Here is a 21218-nt window from a genome sequence, read left to right on the forward strand (position 1 = left end):
TTTGAACACATGGAACAGATTTCTTTCCTTTTTCTTGTGTCTGACATAAAAGAATAAATCTAAGAAGTAAAACAGTGAAAGAACAAAAGCTTACAGGAATGTTGTGGTCCTTTCGCCCTTTATGTGAAGAAGCAACATGAGCAAGATACTGAATGACTTTCTTGGTATTTTCTGTCTTCCCGGCACCTGATTCACCCCTGAAAGAGACAACATCAACTACATTGGAAAAAAGAACAGCACATACATTATAAGTAAACTGCAGCTGACGAAATCCAACAGACTTGATAAAGCATAAGGAACAGGATTGGGAGGTAGCCCACCCATTACAGTGCAACCCCTTATTCATGTTCAAAGTCCTGAGTCTGAGGCCCAGCACCACGGACAGCACTGGGGGGGGGGGGTGTCCCCACAAATAGTGGAGCATTGTTTTGGCATCTGTTCCTTTCTCTCTTGATCTGATCTAAAATTAAAAGAATGACTAAGTAGGTCTAGGAGCTGCAGAACTGCACATGAGAGACCTCAGAAACAGACATAGACACACACAAGAATTAGTAGAAAACAAAAAAGTATGGAAAAATACCTACGGTAGTTAGAAAATGGTTATATATAATGGCATTACATGAACCCACCCCCCCTTTATTTGTTTTCATAAATATCATTAAGAAAACATAGGAAATGTTTACAATAGCCCCCCCCCTGTTAATTTGGCTGTCATATCAGGGAAGTGAAATTCACCATGAAGAAATACCACAATGTCAAGAGACATATTCAGCTTTGCGAGGAGAATTCATTCATTACAATATTCGGCTGCAGATGAATTAACTCTTAGATGTCCACTTGTTACTGATATTCATCTTCTGAGCCAGGGAAAGCTGTCCCCGCTTATTCATTAGACAAGGATAAGGGTGGTTCTCTCCTCTCTTACAAATAAGTACCTTGTACACCCCTTGTTAAACTCCACACTTCACTGGCTCCCACATGAGACTTTCTGAGGCAAGGACTAGGACTTCATGAGTTTTCTTTTTGGTTTTTTTTTTTTTTTTAACCCATATGTCTCTGTAACAATGCTAACACAAAACCAGACCATAATTTGTAAAGAAAATGAAAGAATAGTATGAATCTCATTACAAAATGTTATAAATGCTATGTTTTATATGGTTTATTACTTGCAAGCATTACAACTGAAGTTCTATAGGCTGGTAGGGCATACAGTGATGTGTTTACTACAGCATTTCTGTTCAAATATATTTTTTAATATTTATTTTCCCGTTTGTTGCCCTTTTTATTATTATTGTTATTGATGTCATTGTTGTTGGATAAGACAGAGAGAAATGAAGACGCCCCTGCAGGTGAGGAGCCGGGGGCTCGAACCGGGATCCTTACACTGGATCCTTACGCTGGTCCATGCGCTTTGCACCATGTGTGCTTAACTCGCTGTGCTACTGCCCAACCCCCTCTGTTCAAATATTTAAGGGTCTTCAGGATAGGATCAAAGCAAACCTATCTTGCACTGGAGAGACAGCTCACAAGGTGAGGAGCAGTTTGGTCCCTGATGCCACGTAGGAGGTACTACGGCACCAGAGGAAGCTACAGTGACTCTGTTGGTCTCTCTCTACTTTCTCAGTTAAAATAAAATTTTAATTCCTAGTTAATTTTGCTAAAAAATATTCAGAAACTCAAAAATGTTGTAATACACATTGCCAGCTAATAAGCTTTCAAGCATCTTTCATCTAAGACTTGAGTTCTATCAAACTCTGATACTGTCTTAGAATAGTAAGTTGGCTTAGTGGCTATATGATTTTCCTTATTCTCTGCATCCAGGAAGCCATGATCTTTTCTTAAAATTTTTTTAATTATCTTTACTTATTTATCTTTACCAGTTGCTATGTGTCAGAGATTAAATAAAAAAAAAAAGAGGGAGTTAGGCGGTAGCGTAGCGGGTTAAGTATATGTGGCGCGAAGCGCAAGGACTGGTGTAAGGATCCCGGTTTGAGCCCCCAGCTCTCCACCTGCAGGGGAGTCACTTCACAGGTGGTGAAGCAGGTCTGCAGGTGTCTATCTTTCTTTCCCCCTCTCTGTCTTCCCCTCCTCTCTCCATTTCTATTCTATCCAACAACATCATCAATAAATGAATGAATAAAATAAAAACAACTAATGATATAAAAATAAATAAACAAGGAGATTGGGCAGTAGCTTGTGGGATAAGTGCACATGATGCGAAGCACAAGGGCAGGCTTAAGGATCCTGGTTTGAGCCCCTGATTCTCCACCTGCAAGGGGGTCGCTTCAAGAGCTGTGATGCAGGTCTGCAGGTGTCCATCTTTCTCTCCCCCTACCGCCTCCAATTCTCTCTGTTCTATCCAGTAACAACAATAATAATCACAACAATGATAAAACAACAAGGGCAACAAAAGGGGGAAAAATAGCCTCCAGGAGCAGTGGATTCATAGCCCCAGCAATAACCAAAAAAAAAAAAAAAAGACTGCTTTAAGACAAAAGTAGTACTAAATAAACAAACAGTATTCTTTGTAGATGGGGTCCTATGGAACAAGTAATTTCCTGTCTAAAGTGACAAGTTTGTCAATGTTAATTTGAATGAGAAGGGAAGTGAATGTGAAGATTATTCTCTTAAAAGATTTTAATTCCAATTACATAGGGTACATGTGTGAAAAAAGACTTTGCTCTTTCATGAGCAGGCAAATTCTGAACTTCCTCACCAAAGCATGTGACAGGACACAAGAGTAGTGACTCAGCAGGGGCCTTGAATCCTGAGAGGGTGCTCACAGGGATCACAGAAACACTGCTAGCCGGGAACTGCGGGCAGGGGAGGCCAGAGTTAGGGAAGCCAGAATTCCATCTTTGTGGGGAGGAGCAAAGTATAGAGTAAGGGATTTAAAAAGTAAAGCTTAACTTTTTTTTTCTTTGCCTCCAGGGTTATCGATGGGGCTTGGTGCTGGCATTACGAAACCACTGCTCCTGGAGGCCATTTTTCCTTTTTTTTTTTTTCTTCTTTCTTTTTCCTCCTTATTTTATTTGATGGGACAGAGAGAAACTGAGAGGGGAAGGGGAGACAGAAAGGGAGAGAGAGAGAGATAAGACACATGCAGACCTGCTTCACTGCTCATGAAGCGTCCCCACTGAAGTGGGGAGCGGGGCTCTTTGTGCATGGTAATATGTGCGCTTAACTGGATGCACCACGGCACGGTCCTGCTGCCTTGACTTCTTTCAGTGTTGTTTACAACTGTATTTTCTCTGTGTGAAACAATGCAAGTGTAGGTTCTTAACATAAGATTAGTTGATATATATATAAAGATCCTTAATTAGCTTGGTTGTATATTAAATAGAAGATGACCCGTTTCATATTCCTGTTAGACTTTCAAAGGCATCAGGATATACTGTTTCACATTTTCATATCTCTCAAGTTGCAATATAATTTATAGTAGATAAGAATATAAAAACTTGGGAGTCGGGCGGTGGCGCAGTGGGTTAAGCGCACACGGCGCAGAGCGCAGGGACCGGCGTAAGGATCCCGGTTCGAGCCCCCGGCTCTCCACCTACAGAGGAGTCGCTTCACGGGCGGTGAAGCAGGCCTGCAGGTGTCTATCTTTCTCTCCTCTCTCTCTCTGTCTTCCCCTCCTCTCTCCATTTCTCTCTGTCCTATCCAACAATGGCAATAATAACCGCAACGAGGCTGCAACAACTAGGGCAACAAAAAGGGGAAAAAAAGGCCTCCAGGAGTGGTGGATTCATGGTGCAGGCACCGAGCCCAGCAATAACCCTGGAGGAAAAAAAAAAAAAAAGAATATAAAAACTTATCAAATATCATAACTAATGGTATCTCAGAATTTAAAAATATATGGGGGGGGGGGGCTGGGCGGTGGTGCCCACCTGCAGAAGGCAAGCTTCCTAAGCAGTGAAGCAGTGCTGCGGGGGTCTCTCTTTCTCCCTCCCTGTTTCTGCCTTCCTTCTCGGCTTTCTGTCTTCATCCAACAGATAGATATTATGAGGATGCTAGAAGATACCGAGGACTGGGGTCAGAATATGCTGAGAGGATACAGGGAGGAACTTTCTGAGGTGACTGTAATGTTCTTTATCTTGACTTGAGTTTAGGGTACATCAGTACCTCAGCAATCACAGAATCTTTGGGCTTACTACCAGTAAATTTAAAAAAAAGAAAAGAGGTAAATGTCATGTGTACTGATGTCTAGACTTTAACCTGATATGCATGAAGAGATTAGCAGACTATCGAAGTGATTTGAAAATTATTTTAAACTGAAAGTATCTACAAGAAAAAAAATCCATTACCTAACCTTAATCAGAGCCTCCCCCAAAACACAGCTGCCACTGATCCCGAAAGCTGACCCTGAGCATAAGGGAAGGGCAAATACAGCTTCCACTGACATCATCAAACACAGCAAAGTAGCCCATACTTTCCCTTCCCCATTGAATCCCTAGACCCTACACTGGGCACGTCAACTTTGCCTTGTCTATTAATCTACTGTCAGTTAATTTGTAAACCTGACTGGTCACTCTCAACAGAAACAATAAAGTGGATTAATACATAAAAATGTATCTGAGGTGAAGTGACCCCTGGGATTTAAAAGTATTCAGTATACTGGAGGAGACAGAGTAATGGTTATGTGAACAGACTTTATTTAGTGTCTGAGGCTCCAAAGTCCCAGGTCAATCCTCCACACCACCATAAGCCAGAGCTGGAGTGCTCGGATAATAAATAAACAAAGTGCTCAGACCACCCTGAGGAGATGCAAAGAGGCATCTCTTGTTTATGACCACATGTGCTCTGTTCTTCACTGCCTGCTTCTCAGTAAGACAGGAATAAAGGGCTGACCAACTCCATGGCAGCAACTAGAGCCCACCAGGCTCTGCAGTGTGTGTGACACTGCCAGTGACCTTTTCCTCATTACAATGCTAAGAATTCCACCCAGCATCTGCTATAACCAGAAGACAGAAAAGGGAGTGGATATTTTTCTGGGGAAAACCAGATCCCCTTCCAGGAAAAAGCCAAGGATGCCCACTTCCACCTGCTATAATGGAGGATGGAATAAATGTGGAGACCCCCACCCCCTGCAACCCCTTTATGCTGAAGAGAAGGCATCTGTAAAATGTGAACTCCCTTTCTCCATTCTGTAGTCATTTTTAAAAAGGTTTCTCTTCGCCACCTGAACTCAGTCTGTTTTTCACTAGTAGTGAGTAGGAAAAGAATGGGTGTCTCTAAAAATCTATAAAAGGTAAGAAGAAGGCTAGAAATGGATCTACCCTATAATCCTGCAATTCCTCTCCTGGAGATATATCCTAAGGAAGCCAACACACCCATCCAAAAAAAAAAAAAAAAAAAAAAAAGGTAAGAAGAATGAACACATCAATATATGACAAAGCAAGTATATAAACTAGAACCAGAGTGGTATATACATGGGCCTCAGCTGTAAAATTCTTTCAACTTTGCTTTTTTGTTTGAAAATTGTCATAATAAAGTGGTAGGAAATCTTAAAAACTAGGAGAAAACCAGGTACTTGACCTAGTCCCCTTGGAGAGAATTAAAGACAGAATTTAAAATCATGTGGTCAGTGATTCAGTCATACCTATCTACTGGTTCTCCCTCATCCTCACCAAAAAAATAAAATGAAATAAAAATTCTGTATTCCAAAATGTGGACAAGCTACCCAGGATTCCACTGGAAGGCAATGAACAGCAGTAAAGGCAGTTAGTCACCTTCCAAAGACCCAGCTCATAGTTTCCTCTATCAGCCAGTGGTCCAGAGAAAACTCCTTGGCTGATTTGTTTAGACTCACAACCCCATCCTGCTGCCCTGAAACATCAGCTTCTTTGGTTAGTTCTTCATCTTGTATTTGATTCTCACTGTGTTTTTCTTTCTCTTAATCCTAAAGCTCAGTATTTTCTGCCCTCACACACACACACACACCTTCCCTCTACACTCTGGGACCCATCCCATGGGTCTCTTAACTGAACACTTCCTCTCTCAGCAGCTACTTCCCTCTAGTAAGTCTTCTGGGTGGAGACAGCCCTTTCTCCACTCGCACTTGTTCACCCAGACAAGAGCCAGGAAGTCAGGGGCATGCCTCTCTCTTTTTCACCCTCCCTCTCTTCCTGATGTCACATAGATCAGTAGTAGATTTATTTTGCCTAAGATCATTAAAAACAATAACCTTTACTTCTGTTTCAAGAAACTGTGCACTTTCTATGGAAGAAAGGTGGGAAAGATATTATCTTAGAATAAAGGGCAGACTTCTAAGTAAAACGATTTAGCTTTCTGAAGAGCTCGCCAGTCCTCAGAGCTCTCGCTTCATCACTCCTGTGTGTTGCCAAGCCTCTCCTCTCCTTGTGAGCATGATACATACCAAGCCTCTGATGCTCTGGCCCCCTTTAGCCACGCACGCCTGCAGACGCACCCCAGGTGTTTCAGCTTATCCTCTGTGGTCAAACTGCCATGCCTTCCAGCTTCCACACCTCAGGATTCCCAACACTGAGACCTCTGGTTCTCTAAGGCATCTCGCTCTACCCTGTACATTTTCTCCTCTTATGGTCCATCATGACAGTTTCTCTCACTAGATCAATTTGGGGGGCTAGGTGACAGCTCAGCCAATAAGTGCCTTACCATGTGCAAGGTCCTGGGCTGGTGACCCAGAAACCCATGGGAACACAACAGACAACAGGGGAGGGGGGCTCCAAGCATTAGTAGAATAGCGCTGAGGTCTCTCCCCCACCCCTCTAAAAAGCCAAAGAACAGCAAACAGCATCTGCCATTCTCTTGCTGCAATGCTCTCCGTTTATACTCATACAACTGCGACTGATTCTCTGCGTCTAGTTCCATTCCCAGACTCCATGGCGGGCTGTCTAAATTGTTTTGTACCCCATTGTTTTGTACCTTTCTGCACCTATGCCCTCTGGCTGTGTTTCCATGCTGACCTGACTCTGGTCGTGTATCTGGCTTGGGAATGAGATGGCAGCAAATCTGAACCTGGGTCCTCGGACACTGTAATGTGTGCAAGCTGCCGCCTGGCACCTGAGATTACTATTTCTGGTATAGCTCTTTCTTAACCTCCTTCCTTCCTTCCCTTCCTCCTCCTTCTTCTCCTTCTCCCTTATTCCTTCTCCTACTTCTTTTTAACCAGAGCACTGCTCAGCTCTGGTTTATTTCGGTGTGCAGGACTAAACCTGGGACTTTGGAGCCTCAGGCATGACAGTCTCTTTGCAGGACCATTATGCTATCTACCCTCCCCGCCCCCATAGCTTCCTCTCCGGAGCTCCACACCTACATGTCCAATAGTCCAGTGGGCAGCCTCACGTAGATGAGTCACAGGCAGCTCTTAAGTCACTGTGTTCTCAACCAAACTCATTATCTTCCTCTTGGGATCTGTCCTTCCTCCCCGTTCCCATGTCAGGAGACATCCTGATCTCGTCATCAATTCCACCTTCTTTCTTAGGAATGTAAATCACCAAGTCCTGGTGAATCTGGCTGAACACTGAACACTGCTGTACATTCGCCTGTTTGCCTCCAGGCTTGGGAGTGCTCTCCGGGGCCAGTCACTATTAACTCTGGCTGGGTGAGAGATGACTACTACAGTCTCCTAACAGGGCTTCATCTCGCAACTCTTTTCTCCAGCCTGTTATCTGCACTGTAGCCACAGTGATCTCACTAACGAGCAAGCTGGTCATATTGTTTTATATAGTTGCCAGCTCTCCAGAACTTAACACACAGTACACAATGCATACGGTAATAATGCCTTTTTTTTAAAGCACAGTACACAATGCATACGATAATAATGCCTTTTTTTTTAGCACAGTACACAATGCATATGGTAATAATGCCTATTTTTTTAAGCACAGTACACAATGCATATGGTAATAATGCCTTTTTTTTAAAGCACAGTACACAATGCATACGGTAATAATGCCTTTTTTTTAAGCACAGTACACAATGCATACGGTAATAATGCCTTTTTTTTTTTTTGATCAGCTCCGGCTTATGGTGGTGTAGGGGATGAACCTGGGCCTCAGGCATTAGAGTCTCTCTGCATAACCTCTGTGCTGTCTACCTCCACCTGATAATAATGTGGGGTTTTTTTTTTGGGGGGGAAGGTAATATAAATTACTAAAATATCCAGTAAGTCAATACTTGAATATGTGAGTTTTATAAATTAACATCATGGAATATGTGAAAAGCCTACTTTTATGATCAAACAAATTCAAGAAAGTTACATAATCTTAGTCTTAAACTAGCTGGGAGGTTTACATCAAACTCTTGTGCTCGAGCCATCTGCCCACCCACCCCCACCGCCGCCGCCATGAGAAATAAGTGCTTTACTTTGCAACGGTAAAAAACAAGTCTCAACATTCAACGTTTACTTACGTGCAAAGAATTGACTGGTCCTCACGATCTAGAAAACAGAACAGAACAAGAAAAGTGACCATTTGCCTGGCCTTTAAAATATTTGACATAATAATGTTATAGTAACAGCCTTTAAAATATCAGTGACAGTGACTCTACTGCCCTCAGGTCAGGTTGACTCTTGCCTAGTCCCATGTCCACTGAAGTTCCTTCCCCTTAATGTGATTCTCTGTATACAAACAGCCCAGGCTTAGAAGACTTTGTAAGCCTAATCAACCTTGATTCTCCAGCCCCGCTCTACATCAGGTTCAGTGGAGAAGTTTTAGAGATGTGTGTACTTGCTGGAGTTCCATCTCCATTGCATCATTTTCAGGGGAATAGGCATTGAAAACTCCCCCCACCCCGACCCCTCTCCCCCACAGCACTGCTTAGGTACCAGGAGTTTTTACATAAACATTACGCTGTCTTCCCAGTCACGGCATTGATAACTTTTGGATAGAGACAGCCAGAAATCAAGAGGAAGGGGCAGAAAGAGAGAGAGAGAGAGAGAGAGAGAGAGAGAAGAGAGAGGGAGAGGGAGAGGGAGAGGGAGAGGGAGAGGGAGAGGGAGAGGCAGAGGCAGAGGGAGAGGGAGAGCTGCATCCCTGCTTCACCACTTGCAAAGCTTTCCCCTTCCAGGTGAGGACCAGGGGCTTGAACCCAGGTCCCTGCACACTGTAACATGTGTGCTCAAGCAGGTGTGCCACCACCCAGTCCAGTATGCCACTATTTCTAAAAGAATTATGGGGATGGGACCTGGGCCAGCTCTTTGTCACTCCCTGTATTGTATTTGCTTATCCTCTAGTGGATGCCATCTGGTACCCAATAAGCAAGCATCTCACAGAAATTCAGGTGTAAATAACTTTCATCCAAGAGAAAGAGGAAAGCTCCCTTATGACATCATATTCTTTATTATTATTATTATTATTATTTATAAAAAGGAAACATTGACAAAACCATAGGATAAGAGGGTACAACTTCGCACAATTCCCACCACCAGAACTCCATATCCCATCCCCTCCCGATAGCTTTCCTATTCTGTTTTTTTTTCTGTTTTTTAATTATTTATTTATTTTCCCTTTTGTTGCCCTTGTTGTATTATTGTTGTAGTAGTTCTTATTGTTGTTGTTGGATAGGACAGAGAGAAATGCAGAGAGGAGGGGAAGACAGAGGGGGAGAGAAAGACAGGCACCTGCAGACCTGCTTCACCGTCTGTGAAGCGACTCCCCTGCAGGTGGGGAGCCAGGGGCTCAAACCGGGATCCTTACACTGGTCCTTGCCCTTGGCGCCACCTACCTGCTGCGCTACCACCCAACTCCCAGCTTTCCTATTCTTTAACCCTCTGGGAGAATGGACCCAAGGTCATTGTGGGATACAGAAGGTTGAAGGTCTGGCTTCTGTAATTGCTTCCCCGCTGAAGACATCATATTCTTTTATGTATTTACAAAAATAAATATATAAATCCAGTAACATACTTGCTGGACCTTTGTGTGTCATTTAAGCTTTAGTTAATTAGTGATTAGTTCCTAATAATCTGTTTTTTTTAAATCTTTATTTATTGGATAGAGACAGCCAGAAATCGAGAGGGAAGGGGGAGACAGAGAGGGAGAGAGACAAAGAGACACTTGCAGCCCTGCTTCACCACTCGTGACACTTTTCCCCCTGCAAGTGGGGACCAGGGGCTTGAACCTGGGTCCTCGAACACTGCAACATGTACACCCAGCCAGGTGCATCACCACCCGGCTCCCATGCTTTCTTCTTCCTTCTGGTTGCACAGACACATTCAAAGTAAAGCTGACATTTGCCTGCTTCGTTCACTCCCTTTCCCAGTGGGGTGTGTGTGTTACTTATTGGACAGAAACAGAGAGTAACTGAAAGGGCAAGGGGAAGAGACCAGGATGGTGCACCTGGTTGAGAGCACAGGTTACAAGGCAAAAGGACCCAGGTTCGAGCCCTGGGTCTCCACCTGCGGAGGAAGTTTCACAAGTGATGAAGCAGTGTTGTAGGTGTCTCTCTGTCTCTCTCCCTATCAGCCTCTTCCCTCTAGATTTCTGTTTGTCTCTATCCAGTACATTAAAAAAAGCCTGCATGGCAAAAAAAAAAAAAAAATTCTTAAAAAGCAAGAGAGAGAGAGAGCAAGGGGAGATAGAGAGAGACTAAGAAACACTTGATCTGTAACGCCGCTTTACTGATGGTGAACTGTTGTTTTCAATGGGTTAAGTTGTTTTCACCGGGCTGGCTTCACGGGCGGGTAACAGACGACCAGGGACTCATGGCTGGGTTGTAGGCAGTGTCTCTTTATTCATGCAAGACACAGCACAATCTAAGACGAGCTAAGCTAACTTCAAGGTACAGTACTGTAAAACTCACAATGCTGTCTTTATATATACTTGCCAAGTAAGGTGGAAACAGGATGTGACATAGAGAAGGTGGAGAGAAAAGTGACTGGTGAAAATCAGGGTGTGATATAGAAGGGATCAGGGTGTGACAAGGAGGGGGGGTGGAGCAAAAACATATCATGAAACAGTGGGGATTGAACCAATGCCCTGGAGGGAGGTGCTTGTTAACAGCGGTTATGTAAATAGAATGAAGTGGTTATGTAAATAGAATAGTGTTAAGCAGGGGGGATTTAAACCAAATGAAACAGAAGGGGTCTCATGCATACCAACAGTGAAGCTACCTCCCTGAAGGTGGGGGACTAGGGACTTGAACCTGGGTCCTTGCACATGGTACCATATGCGCTCAACAGGGTATGCCACTGCCCAGACCCCTACGTTGTCAGATTCTGATCACATGTATGTCTTTATGGGGCCATCTGTTCGTCTGTGTTCAACTCAGCTGTATCGCCTTTGTGGAAAACTTCCCAGACACACTCCATCAGGTTCCTTAATGTTTCCTTTGATGATGTCTCTGGGAGTTCACTGCTCTACGCTGACTTTTTCAGAGAGAAAGAGACAGAGAAAGACTGACCACGGAGCTTCCAGTGCCATGGGAGCCTGGCCTTGAACCCGGGTTGTAAGTATGACAAACCTAGTAATCTATCTCAGTGGCCCTGTTTTCTTTTAGCCAAACCTCAAAACTAAACCAGACTGGCAGCTGACTGCCCACCAGACGGTGCTGCCTGAGACCACCTGTTTAATTCATTTACCATAGTTAGGTGAACTGAGAGGAACTTTGTGCTGTGCACTATGCTGGACAGTAGGAAAGGAATCGTGTTCTCCTTTCAGCAGCAGACTAACCATGTCACCAATGAACGAAACACCGATTCTTTCTTGGCCTCGGGTTCTTCCCCTATACAACTAGGATTTCAACAAATTTTTGCTTCCTGGCTCTAGATATCAGCTCCAACCTTACATTCTCCTGGTCTGAGCCATGTCTACAGAACTCCACCTTATCTACCCTCGAAACCTGCTGCACACTTGACTCTCTTGTGCTCCATTCTTCCCCTCCAAGAAAACAAATGGGAGTCGGGCGTAAGGATCCCAGTTCGAGCCCCCGGCTCCCCACCTGCAGAGGAGTCGCTTCACAGGCAGTGAGGCAGGTCTGCAGGTGTCTATCTCCATCTCTATAAAATAAAATAAAAACAAAAAACAAACAAAATAGAGGGGGCCGGATGGTAGTGCAGCTGGTAAGCGCACAAAGAGCAAGGACCGGTATAAGGGTCCCGGTTTGAGCCGGCTCCCCAAATGGGGCGGGGGGGGGGGGTGTCGCCTCACAAGCGGTGAAACAGGTCTGCAGGTGTCTATCTTTCTCTCCCCCTCTCTGTCTTCCCCTCCTCTCTCCATTTCTCTCCGTCCTATCCAACAACGACGACAATGATAATAACTACAACAATAAAACAAGAGCAACAAAAGGGAATAAATAAATATAAAAACAAACAAACAAAAAAAATACAACACCTCTCATCTAACTAGACCCGTATGTTTTGTTATAGAACGTTGGTCTTACACAAGCTTTCAGTGACATTTTCACTATCAGTGCAAATCTCCAAAATTCTCTCCAGTGAAGACCGTACTGATGACATGATGGTACTGCTTCACTGAGTCATCTTTCTAGAACCTATTTAAGCACCACACTTCTTCTTCTTCTGAAGCACCACACTAATTTACAATGATTCTTATACCCTAAAAACCTACAGATGTTGCCAGATACAATATTATTAACAACATTTATGGGGAACAGTAGTTTTAAAAACAAAACCAGAACGAAGCAATTAGGCTTTCTTGTGGTAAATTGAAGAGGAAAAGAAAAAAAAAAATCAAACCAAATGTTAGTCCTTTGAGATAATCAAACTGATAGGCCAGTAGCCAAGCCAATCAAGAGAAAGATGTAAATTATTACAATGTTTCTTTTCAAAATTGTTTTTATCATCTTTACTTATTGGATAGAGACAGTCAGAAATCAAGAGGGAAGGGGGGGGACAGTGAGGAAGAGAGACAGAGAGACACCCACAACACTGCCTCACCACTTGCAAAGCTTTCTCCCTGCAGGTGGGGACTGGGAGTTTGAAACCATGTGCTTGTGCATTGTAACATCTGCTTTCAACCAGGTGCACCACCACTCGGCCCCAAGAAAAGACCATTATTTATTTACTGATGCAGAGGGAAACTGAGAGGAAAGGGGGAGACAGAAAGAGGAAGAAAGTGATACCTACAGCACGGCTTCACCTCTTGTGAAACTCCCCCACTGCAGGTAGGGACGGGGGGCTTGAATCTGGGTCCCTGTGCCCGGTGACATGTGCACTCAACCAGGTGCGCATTTTGCCTGGCGGGCCCCCCCCCCCCACAAAAAAGAAACACTTTTTTTTTTTTTTTTTTTACACCAGAGCACTGCTCAGCTCTGACTTACGGGTGGTGCATTGAACCACCGTAAGTCAGGGAATTGAACCTGGGCCTCTGGAGCCTCAGGCATGAGTCTCTTTGCATAACCATTAAGCTTTCTACTCCCACCCAAACAACTTCTTAAATTTTGAGAAAACAACTTTGAAAAAGAACAAGGTAGCAGAAAAACTCACACCACTTGATTTCAATTACTGTAATTAAGACAGTGATACTTGGAAAAAGAACACAAATCAAAGGGACAGAGATTTTAAATATATATATTTATTTTAAATAAAGGTGACTCACTGTATAAAAAAGTCTTTTCAACAAATGATGAATAATCAAACTGATATCCACATCAAAAGGCACTTCAAGTCTCTACTCTGCACCATACCCACCTGCACATTACCTCAAAATGAACCACAGACACGGTGAAAAAAACAAAAAACGTGCAAATTACTGATCCGTGGAGGCAACTTCAATGCTGTAGTCTCTTTTTCTCTGTGCTGATGTGTGCACTCTCTCTCTCCCTCTCTCTGTAAAAATTATCCCAGTATGGTGAGGTCTCAGTGATAATGCCCCAGTAAGTAAATAAATAAAATAAACACATAGTTACTCTAAGACCTAGCAATCCTACTTCTAGCTATCAATCCAAATAAAACAAAAACTTAAGCTTGCACAAATAATCCATTACACAACGAGCCATCTCTTTTTTTCTTTTTCATTTTAAATCTTTTTATTTTATTGTATTTATTATTGGATAAAGACAGAGAAGTTGAGAGGGTGGGGGAGGTTGAGAGGGAGAAAGACAGAGAGACACCTGCAGCCCTGTTTCACCACTCATGAAGCTTTCTCCCTGCGGGTGGGGCCCGGGGGTCTCGAACCCGGGTCCTTTCTCATTGTAATGTGTGTGCTCAACCAGGTGCACTCCTGCCTGGCCCCTCCATGAGCTATTTCTATGCTTCTACATCACTTTAAGACTTCCAACAAGTTTTCTTTTTTTTTTTTTTAAGGATTTATTTATTTATTTATTCATGAGAAAGATAGGAGAAGAGAGAGGAAGAACCAGACATCACTCTGGTACATGTTCTGCCGGGGATTGAATTTGGGGCCTCATGGTTGAGAATCCAATGCTTTATCCACTGCACTACCTCCCGGCCCATGCAACAAGTTTTCTAGTTGCTTATTCAAACCCTGTATAGTTTTCTTTCTTATTAGTTTTTATCTGTTACTGAAGAATGAGTACAACACCCCCTTCACTAGCCATTTCACTGAAAGCCTCTCCTAATTTTTTCTAGCATTTAGCATCATTTGAACCTAAAGGCGGCCTCTCTTTTGCTATTCTATCTCCTAATGTAGGATACCTACATCTAGTTTCAAACCCCCATCCCCGAAATGCTTCAACCTACATTATCAAGGTTCACATTTCAAATATAGATTCTGTTCTTAAAACTAAAGAGAGGTGTAGCTTTCTATTATTTGAGCTCAGGGTAGCATTCAGTGTGTCGGACATCTTTTCAGAACACCTGGATGGTATTCTACTATAAGCAGAAACCATTCTTTAATTACTTATTGATAAAATATTTGGTTGTTTTCATCATTTCTTAGGAAGCTACTTGAGGTTATTCTCTATCCAAAATAACAGCATAGGAGGTTCAGTTGAAAAATACAACTGGGAGTTGGGTGGTGGTACAGCGGGTTAAGCACACTTGGCGCAAAGAGTGAGGACCGGCGTAAGGATCCCTGTTTGAGCCCCCAGCTCCCCACCTGCAGGGGAGGGGAGTCGCTTCACAGGTGGTGAAGCACGTCTGAAGGTGTCTGTCTTTCTCTCCCCCTCTCTGTCTTCCCCTCCTCTCTCCATTTCTCTCTCTCCTATCCAACAACGATGACATCAAGAACAGCAATAATAACTACAACAATAAAACAACAAGGGCAACAAAAGGGAAAATAAATATAAAAAAAGAAAAATACAACCAAGGAGGGGTCACAAGATGGCACAGTGACCTTGCCAAACACATGAGGCCCTGGAGCCAAGCCCCTAGCACCACATGGAATGGTACTGTGGACAGCGTCAAGGAAGTCCATGGGTGCTGGTGTGACACTTTGGTGTCCCTCTCCATTCTCTCTCAAAGATACAGAATAAAAATTGGGGCAGGGAGGCCATTCAGCAGTATCATATGCACACATGGCCCTAAGTTCACTCCTCCATAGCACCTTCAAAACAAAATAAGGAAAGAAAAAAAAAAAAGCAATTTCCAGGGTGGAAGTCAAGACTAAGTCCAAAGACACAATCCAAGTACAATTTTGAGGAGAAGGGCCATGGAGGAGTGTATCTCCAAGGGAAGAAAGACATAGACAAGTCAAAGAGGACTTTCAGTTCTTTGAAAGTAGGTAACTAATAAACTAATGTCTTCCCCAAAATAGAAAATTACCAACTCCAGGGAAAAAAGCAAACCATGTAAGAAAGGAAATGTGATTGTAATTCATAATTTAAACACTGAGTATGAAAATGCCCCCCAAGTTGATTTAACTGCTACCAGGAAGATGAGGAGAAAGCTACCTTTCTACAGTGACTCTACCTTCTATAGGTAATAGAAGGGGGAAAAAAGAAGGGACCAGGTGGTGGCACACCGGGTTGAGTGCACATGTTACGGTGCACAAGGACCCAAGTTCAAGCCCCCAGCCCCCACCTGCAGGAGGAAAGCTTTGCGAGTGGTGAAGCAGTGTTGCAGGTGTCTCTCTGTCTCTCCCTCTCTATCTCCCCCCTTCCCTCTCAATTTCTGGCTGTCTCTATCCAGTAAATAAAATAAAAATGTTTAAAAAAAGAAGGAAAAAAAAGAATAAACACAAAAAAACAGATAGAAAATAATTAGAAGGTGGAGTAGGACAGGTATTGCCTTTTCAATAATTTAGAATGCTGTATGTACTATTTACTTTGTTTCTGAAACTACCTTTTAAAAAATGAAAGATAATTTAAATATTCAGATTTCTTAGACAATGTTCCTGAGGAAACAGGTATTGTTTAAATGGTCTGAAAGCCATTTGTGTAACATAAAATTATGTAATCTAGAGAGTCGGGCAGTAGCACAGTGTTGCTTAAGCGCACGTGGTGCGAAGCGCAAGGACCGGCATCAGGATCCCGGTTCGAGCCCCTAGCTCCCCACCTGCTACAGGTGGTGAAGCAGGTCTGCAGGTGTCTATCTTTCTCTCCCCCTCTCTGTCTTCCCCTCCTCTCTCCATTTCTCTGTCCTATCCCACAATGACAACATCAATAACAACAACAATAAAAAACAAGGGCAACAAAAGGGAATAAATAAATATTTTTTTAAAAATCTTAAAATAAATAAGTTACCTTTTAACATAGAAATCAACACAAAGCATTTATGAAGCAATAAATACACTTAGAAGCTTCCTGTAGAAATGGCCACACTGACCATTCTAATCTTTAAAAAAATAGTCCTAATTTTTCTACAGTGAGCATTTACTGCTTTTATTTTAAAGCTCTTCTGTGAAAAGATTGAGAGATTGAAAAAAAAAACATTAAATTACATTGTAGAAAAAAATCTGAATATGTTAGCACCCCGATGTGTCTGTTTACCTTGAAGCATGCATCGGTATGCAGATTCGGATATAGCATAGATATGTGGTGGCATCTCATGGCGTTTCTTCCCTCTGTACATTTCAATGATATTCTCAGAGTAAATTGGAAGATTCTTATAAGGATTTATGACCACACAGAAGAGTCCAGAATAAGTCTAGAAAATAAATAAAATACAATGTCAAAAACAACAACAAAAAACCTGCACTGATTAGATAGAATCCTGTCAGGAGAAAGGAACTACACACACAGCGTTTGAACAGCAAACCGTTACCATCTGCACAATTAACCTATCACAGAAATGAAATATAGCCCAGGGTGGGCAATCTCAAACCACAAATAGTTCTCCCACAGCTTACTACTACACGGTACTCTTCCCAAACTCAATTCCCTCATCTACAGAAGGGAGATAATAATAGATGCTTCCTGACATCACAGGCTACTCTAGGGTTTCGGTACTATGTAAACTGACCTTCTCAACCTCATTCTGTTGTAGATATGTGAACTGAAAAGGTTTGTTAATGTAGTTTCAGATTCCACACTGCAACCAACCTTTAAGGAGATGGTTATTTGTCAGGCTTGAATACAGGATCAAAGAGGAATGTCCACAATTATCTGAAAAGGCTATTATTAAAAACTCATGTAAATCCCTTTCTCTTATATTTGTTTGGGCAAATAGTTCTCTCATAAAAATTGTTTATGGTAACTTGCAAATTAAAAGAAAGAATTGATAGTTATTATTCAAATGTGTTTTAACTTTTTTTTTTTTTGCTGCCAAGATTTTTTGGTTGTTATTGTTGTGGCGCTGTGCCTGCACAATTCTATTGTTTCTAGCAGAAACCTTTTTATTTTTAGATAGTGAAAAAACCGAGGTGGACAGGGAGAGAAATGGAGACACCACAGCACTTTTTCACCACGTGTGACATTTTGCTTCCCACGTGTCAGTAAGGGACACATGATAAAATATGCTCCAGTGGTGAGCCACCTCCTGACACTGCCCCTCAACCCCACAATGATTTTTAAAACATTTCTTAAATTTATTTTTTGTCAAATCATTTTTTAAATAAAAAGTGTGATTAACAATGGTTTACAAGATTGTATGATTCTAAGATAAAGTTCTACACTGTCCCACCGCCAAAATTCTGTGCCCCACCCATACAATGACGTTTTAAGAACCCCTAGTCTACAAGACATGGCACAATACCCTTGTTCAGAATTAATCCCAGGAACATTTCTGACTTAAAAAAAAAAGTCATTATTCACATAAAATGACTCCTGAGAACAAGCTACAAAACTGATTCAGAATGCGGGGGAAGGAGGGTAGTTAATATTGTTGCCAAGTGCTCTAATCTTTCGAAAGACTGACAGAATCTGTAAAGGGTATTTCTGTCCCATTATGAAGACCTTTCATTGAAGGTGATTTAGGCAGGCCCGGAAATAGGACATCGCAAAAAAGTCTGAGGATTGACGGTGTTCAGCTCTGTGGCCTGCTTCCCCAGAGAACACTAAGGGGGAGTCTAACTAACAGCTGTGTTCATAAAGCCCAGACCCTTGGCAATTACCGCCAGAAGGCACCCTAGAGACTGCTCTGATTCCAACGTGGTTAACTAGCTAAAGCGAAAATGAACATCTGCCAAAATGAGTTAAGCCATCGGGGCCACTTCTCTAGTTGTTCTCCTCATATCTTTCCTTAACTCACAACTTAGATGTGAAACACACTTCCTATTTAGATGAGAAGCACACCTACACTTGAACACAAAAGACAGGCCCCCACCATGACTTAGGCTGTTTGTGTTACTTCTCAGTTATCAGCTGGATTACTGCTCCCCATTTGTCAGAGGCAAGAGTCACTACTAATATTTACATCCTCTCTTGTTAGCCACTTAGGGCTACAGTTGGCTTTTTGATCCATACAACACACATGAAGGAGCCTCACTACCTCTGGGGCTGCCCACATCACCATGGCACTTTCAAATCCAGCCTGCCTCTTGTCACCTGCTAGAAAAAAAATAAACAAAAGACAGGAAAAACAAAGATTTTATTAAGAATCAGAGAACAGGCAGTCTCAATATTCTAACTTTCTTTTTTATCAAGGTTAAAGAAAGCTAACAGGAGTCAGGCACTAGCGCAGTGGGTTAAGTGCATGCGATACAAAGCGCAAGGGTAAAGATCCCGGTTCCAGCTCCCGGCTCCCCACCAGCAGGGGAGTCGCTTCACAGGTGGTGAAGCAGGTCTGCAGGTGTCTGTCTTTCTCTCCCCCTCTCTGTCCTCCTCTCCTCTCTCCATTACTTTCTGTCCTATCCAACAATGACGACATCAATAACAACAACAATAACTACAACAATAAAACAAGGGCAATAAAAGGGAATAAATATTAAAAAAAAGAAAAAAGAAAGCTAACAAGTCAAAATCCAGCTGACAAAGTTTAGCTACCAAATTCACTTTTTTTCATGCTGTAGAGTTTACTCTTTTTTCATATTATAACATATGTATAAAGACTAGACCCTCCTTTGACATCCTATGTGATGCAGCCAAGGATGAAGCCCAGGGCGCTCCATATCTGAGCCATTTCCATGGCCCCTGACTTCATTTTTATGAGAGACAAAAATTAAATATGGCACAATAACATATCATAATGGCTTCCCGCCCCCCCCTCCCCCCCCCCCCCCCCCCCGCCAAAGCACTGCACAGTTCTGCCTTATGGTGGTGCAGGGGATTGAATCTGGCACTTCTGATACTTAGACATTCGTCTTTTTTGCATAACCATTATGCTATCTCCCTCACCCAATAATGGTAATTAAATCAGAAATGATTCCATGTGTGACCATTGTGTATTAGGGACCTTTCTGAGGACTAGCACCTCAAAGACGAGTAAGTCTCACAGTTAGGAGCATGTTATCAAAAACAAGGTTAAATACTTATTGGTGTCCTGTGCTTGCCCAGGAGGGTCAGTGATAAATGTTTAAGCTGAGATATTATTGAGGCCAAGTACTTAAGGAGCTAACTTATAACTATCTAGAACATCATCCCAAATAATTAATAATGGAAGAAATACGTATCACTTTTGTCTTCTGCAAAGAACGTGGTAGGAGGGTAGTATATTGTTAAAAACAGTTCCTCTGGGGAATCGGGAGGTAGAGCTAAGTTAAGTGCACGTGGCACGAAGTGCAAGGACCAGCGTAAGTATACTGGTTCGAGCCCCCAGCTTCCTACCTGCAGGGAAGTCGCTTCACAAGCGGTGAAGCAGGTCTGCAGGTGTCTATCTTTCTCTCTTCCCCTCCTCTCTCCATTTCTCTCTGTCCTATCTAACAATGACAATATCAATAGCAACAACAATAAAAACAAGGGCAACAAGAGGGAAATAAATAAATAAATATAAAAAAATTTAAAAAAAGGTTCCTCTGGCAAATATTTGAATACACAAACAAGATGCCTAGTTCACCTTCAAGAAATACACATACAACTCTGGGCATCAAGACAATAAACACCCACTAAACAAACAACACATCCTATGGAACCAAAAAGTGAACAGCACAAAAAAGAGGAAGATGTACACAGGTATTTTAAATAGAAACTTCAGACAACCGAAGTCACGCATGGTCATCTTGTGAGCCACTATATAGTTTGACCCAAAATTCAGGTCCAAGCAGTCTTCAACATTCTTTGTAAGGAGGATTGGGTGGATAAAGGAATTTCTATTGAAGTCATGAGAGTCAAACATAGTGGCAGGATACAGCCAAGCGAAGTGAGAAGATCAGCCTAGTTTATAGTAGTTTTGGGGGGTGGGGATGGGGGGACAGCGGGTGGCTCACCAGGGGCATAAACAGCCATGCGCGAGGGCCCAGGTTTGACCACCACATGGAAACACCCCAGGGAAGAAGGGAAGGGAGGAGGGTGCTGTGGTGTCTCTCCTCCTGTCTCTCTCTCTCTGTCTAGAGGAGAAAAAAAAGTTTGTGCCGTGAAGCAGGAAAGGTTAAGTGCCTCCAAAGGCAAACCGAGCGAGTCATACTTTGCCCGCCTTCGATGATTAGTTATTAAGGGTTCAGGAGAGAAGAGTAATCAAAACAGCATCTTTGAAACAGTACAGATCCAGCAGTCACATGGCAGACAGATCAAAGGGACAAAAGATGAGAAGGAGAAAGTGGAGACCTGGTACAGTAAGAAGCCGAGAAGAGAAAAGGCAATTTCACATGGAGGAGGAATGAATCATGGAGAAAAACTGGTTGGAGACACGTTAGTGCTCAGAATATAGGAAAATCATTGGAGATGCAAATTAAAGATGACTCCAGGGTTTTCACAAGCTTTTGAGAGTGGAAGGATGACTGATGAAAAGCAAAAAAAATTGATTTGTGGGAAAAGATAATGAATTACCCCATAGCATATTGAGATTGTGG

At 42.6% G+C, this 21218-nt stretch overlaps 1 protein-coding gene across 5 annotated transcripts in view; it reads right to left on the minus strand.

The window, feature by feature from the left end:
• Positions 1-21218, minus strand: part of LOC132542061 (myosin-10-like) — a 58075-nt gene that overhangs the window by 11583 nt on the left and 25274 nt on the right. For all 5 annotated transcript variants that reach the window (XM_060204404.1, XM_060204406.1, XM_060204408.1 and 2 more), the window contains exons 3-5: positions 16825-16981; positions 8389-8416; positions 95-197 (exon numbers count right to left, since the gene is read on the minus strand). In XM_060204404.1, coding sequence (XP_060060387.1) covers positions 95-197; positions 8389-8416; positions 16825-16981 — 288 coding nt within the window. The remainder of the gene's footprint in view (positions 1-94; positions 198-8388; positions 8417-16824; positions 16982-21218) is intronic.

Source organism: Erinaceus europaeus, chromosome 12 (assembly GCF_950295315.1).
Source record: "Erinaceus europaeus chromosome 12, mEriEur2.1, whole genome shotgun sequence".
Classification (NCBI taxonomy): domain Eukaryota; kingdom Metazoa; phylum Chordata; class Mammalia; order Eulipotyphla; family Erinaceidae; genus Erinaceus; species Erinaceus europaeus.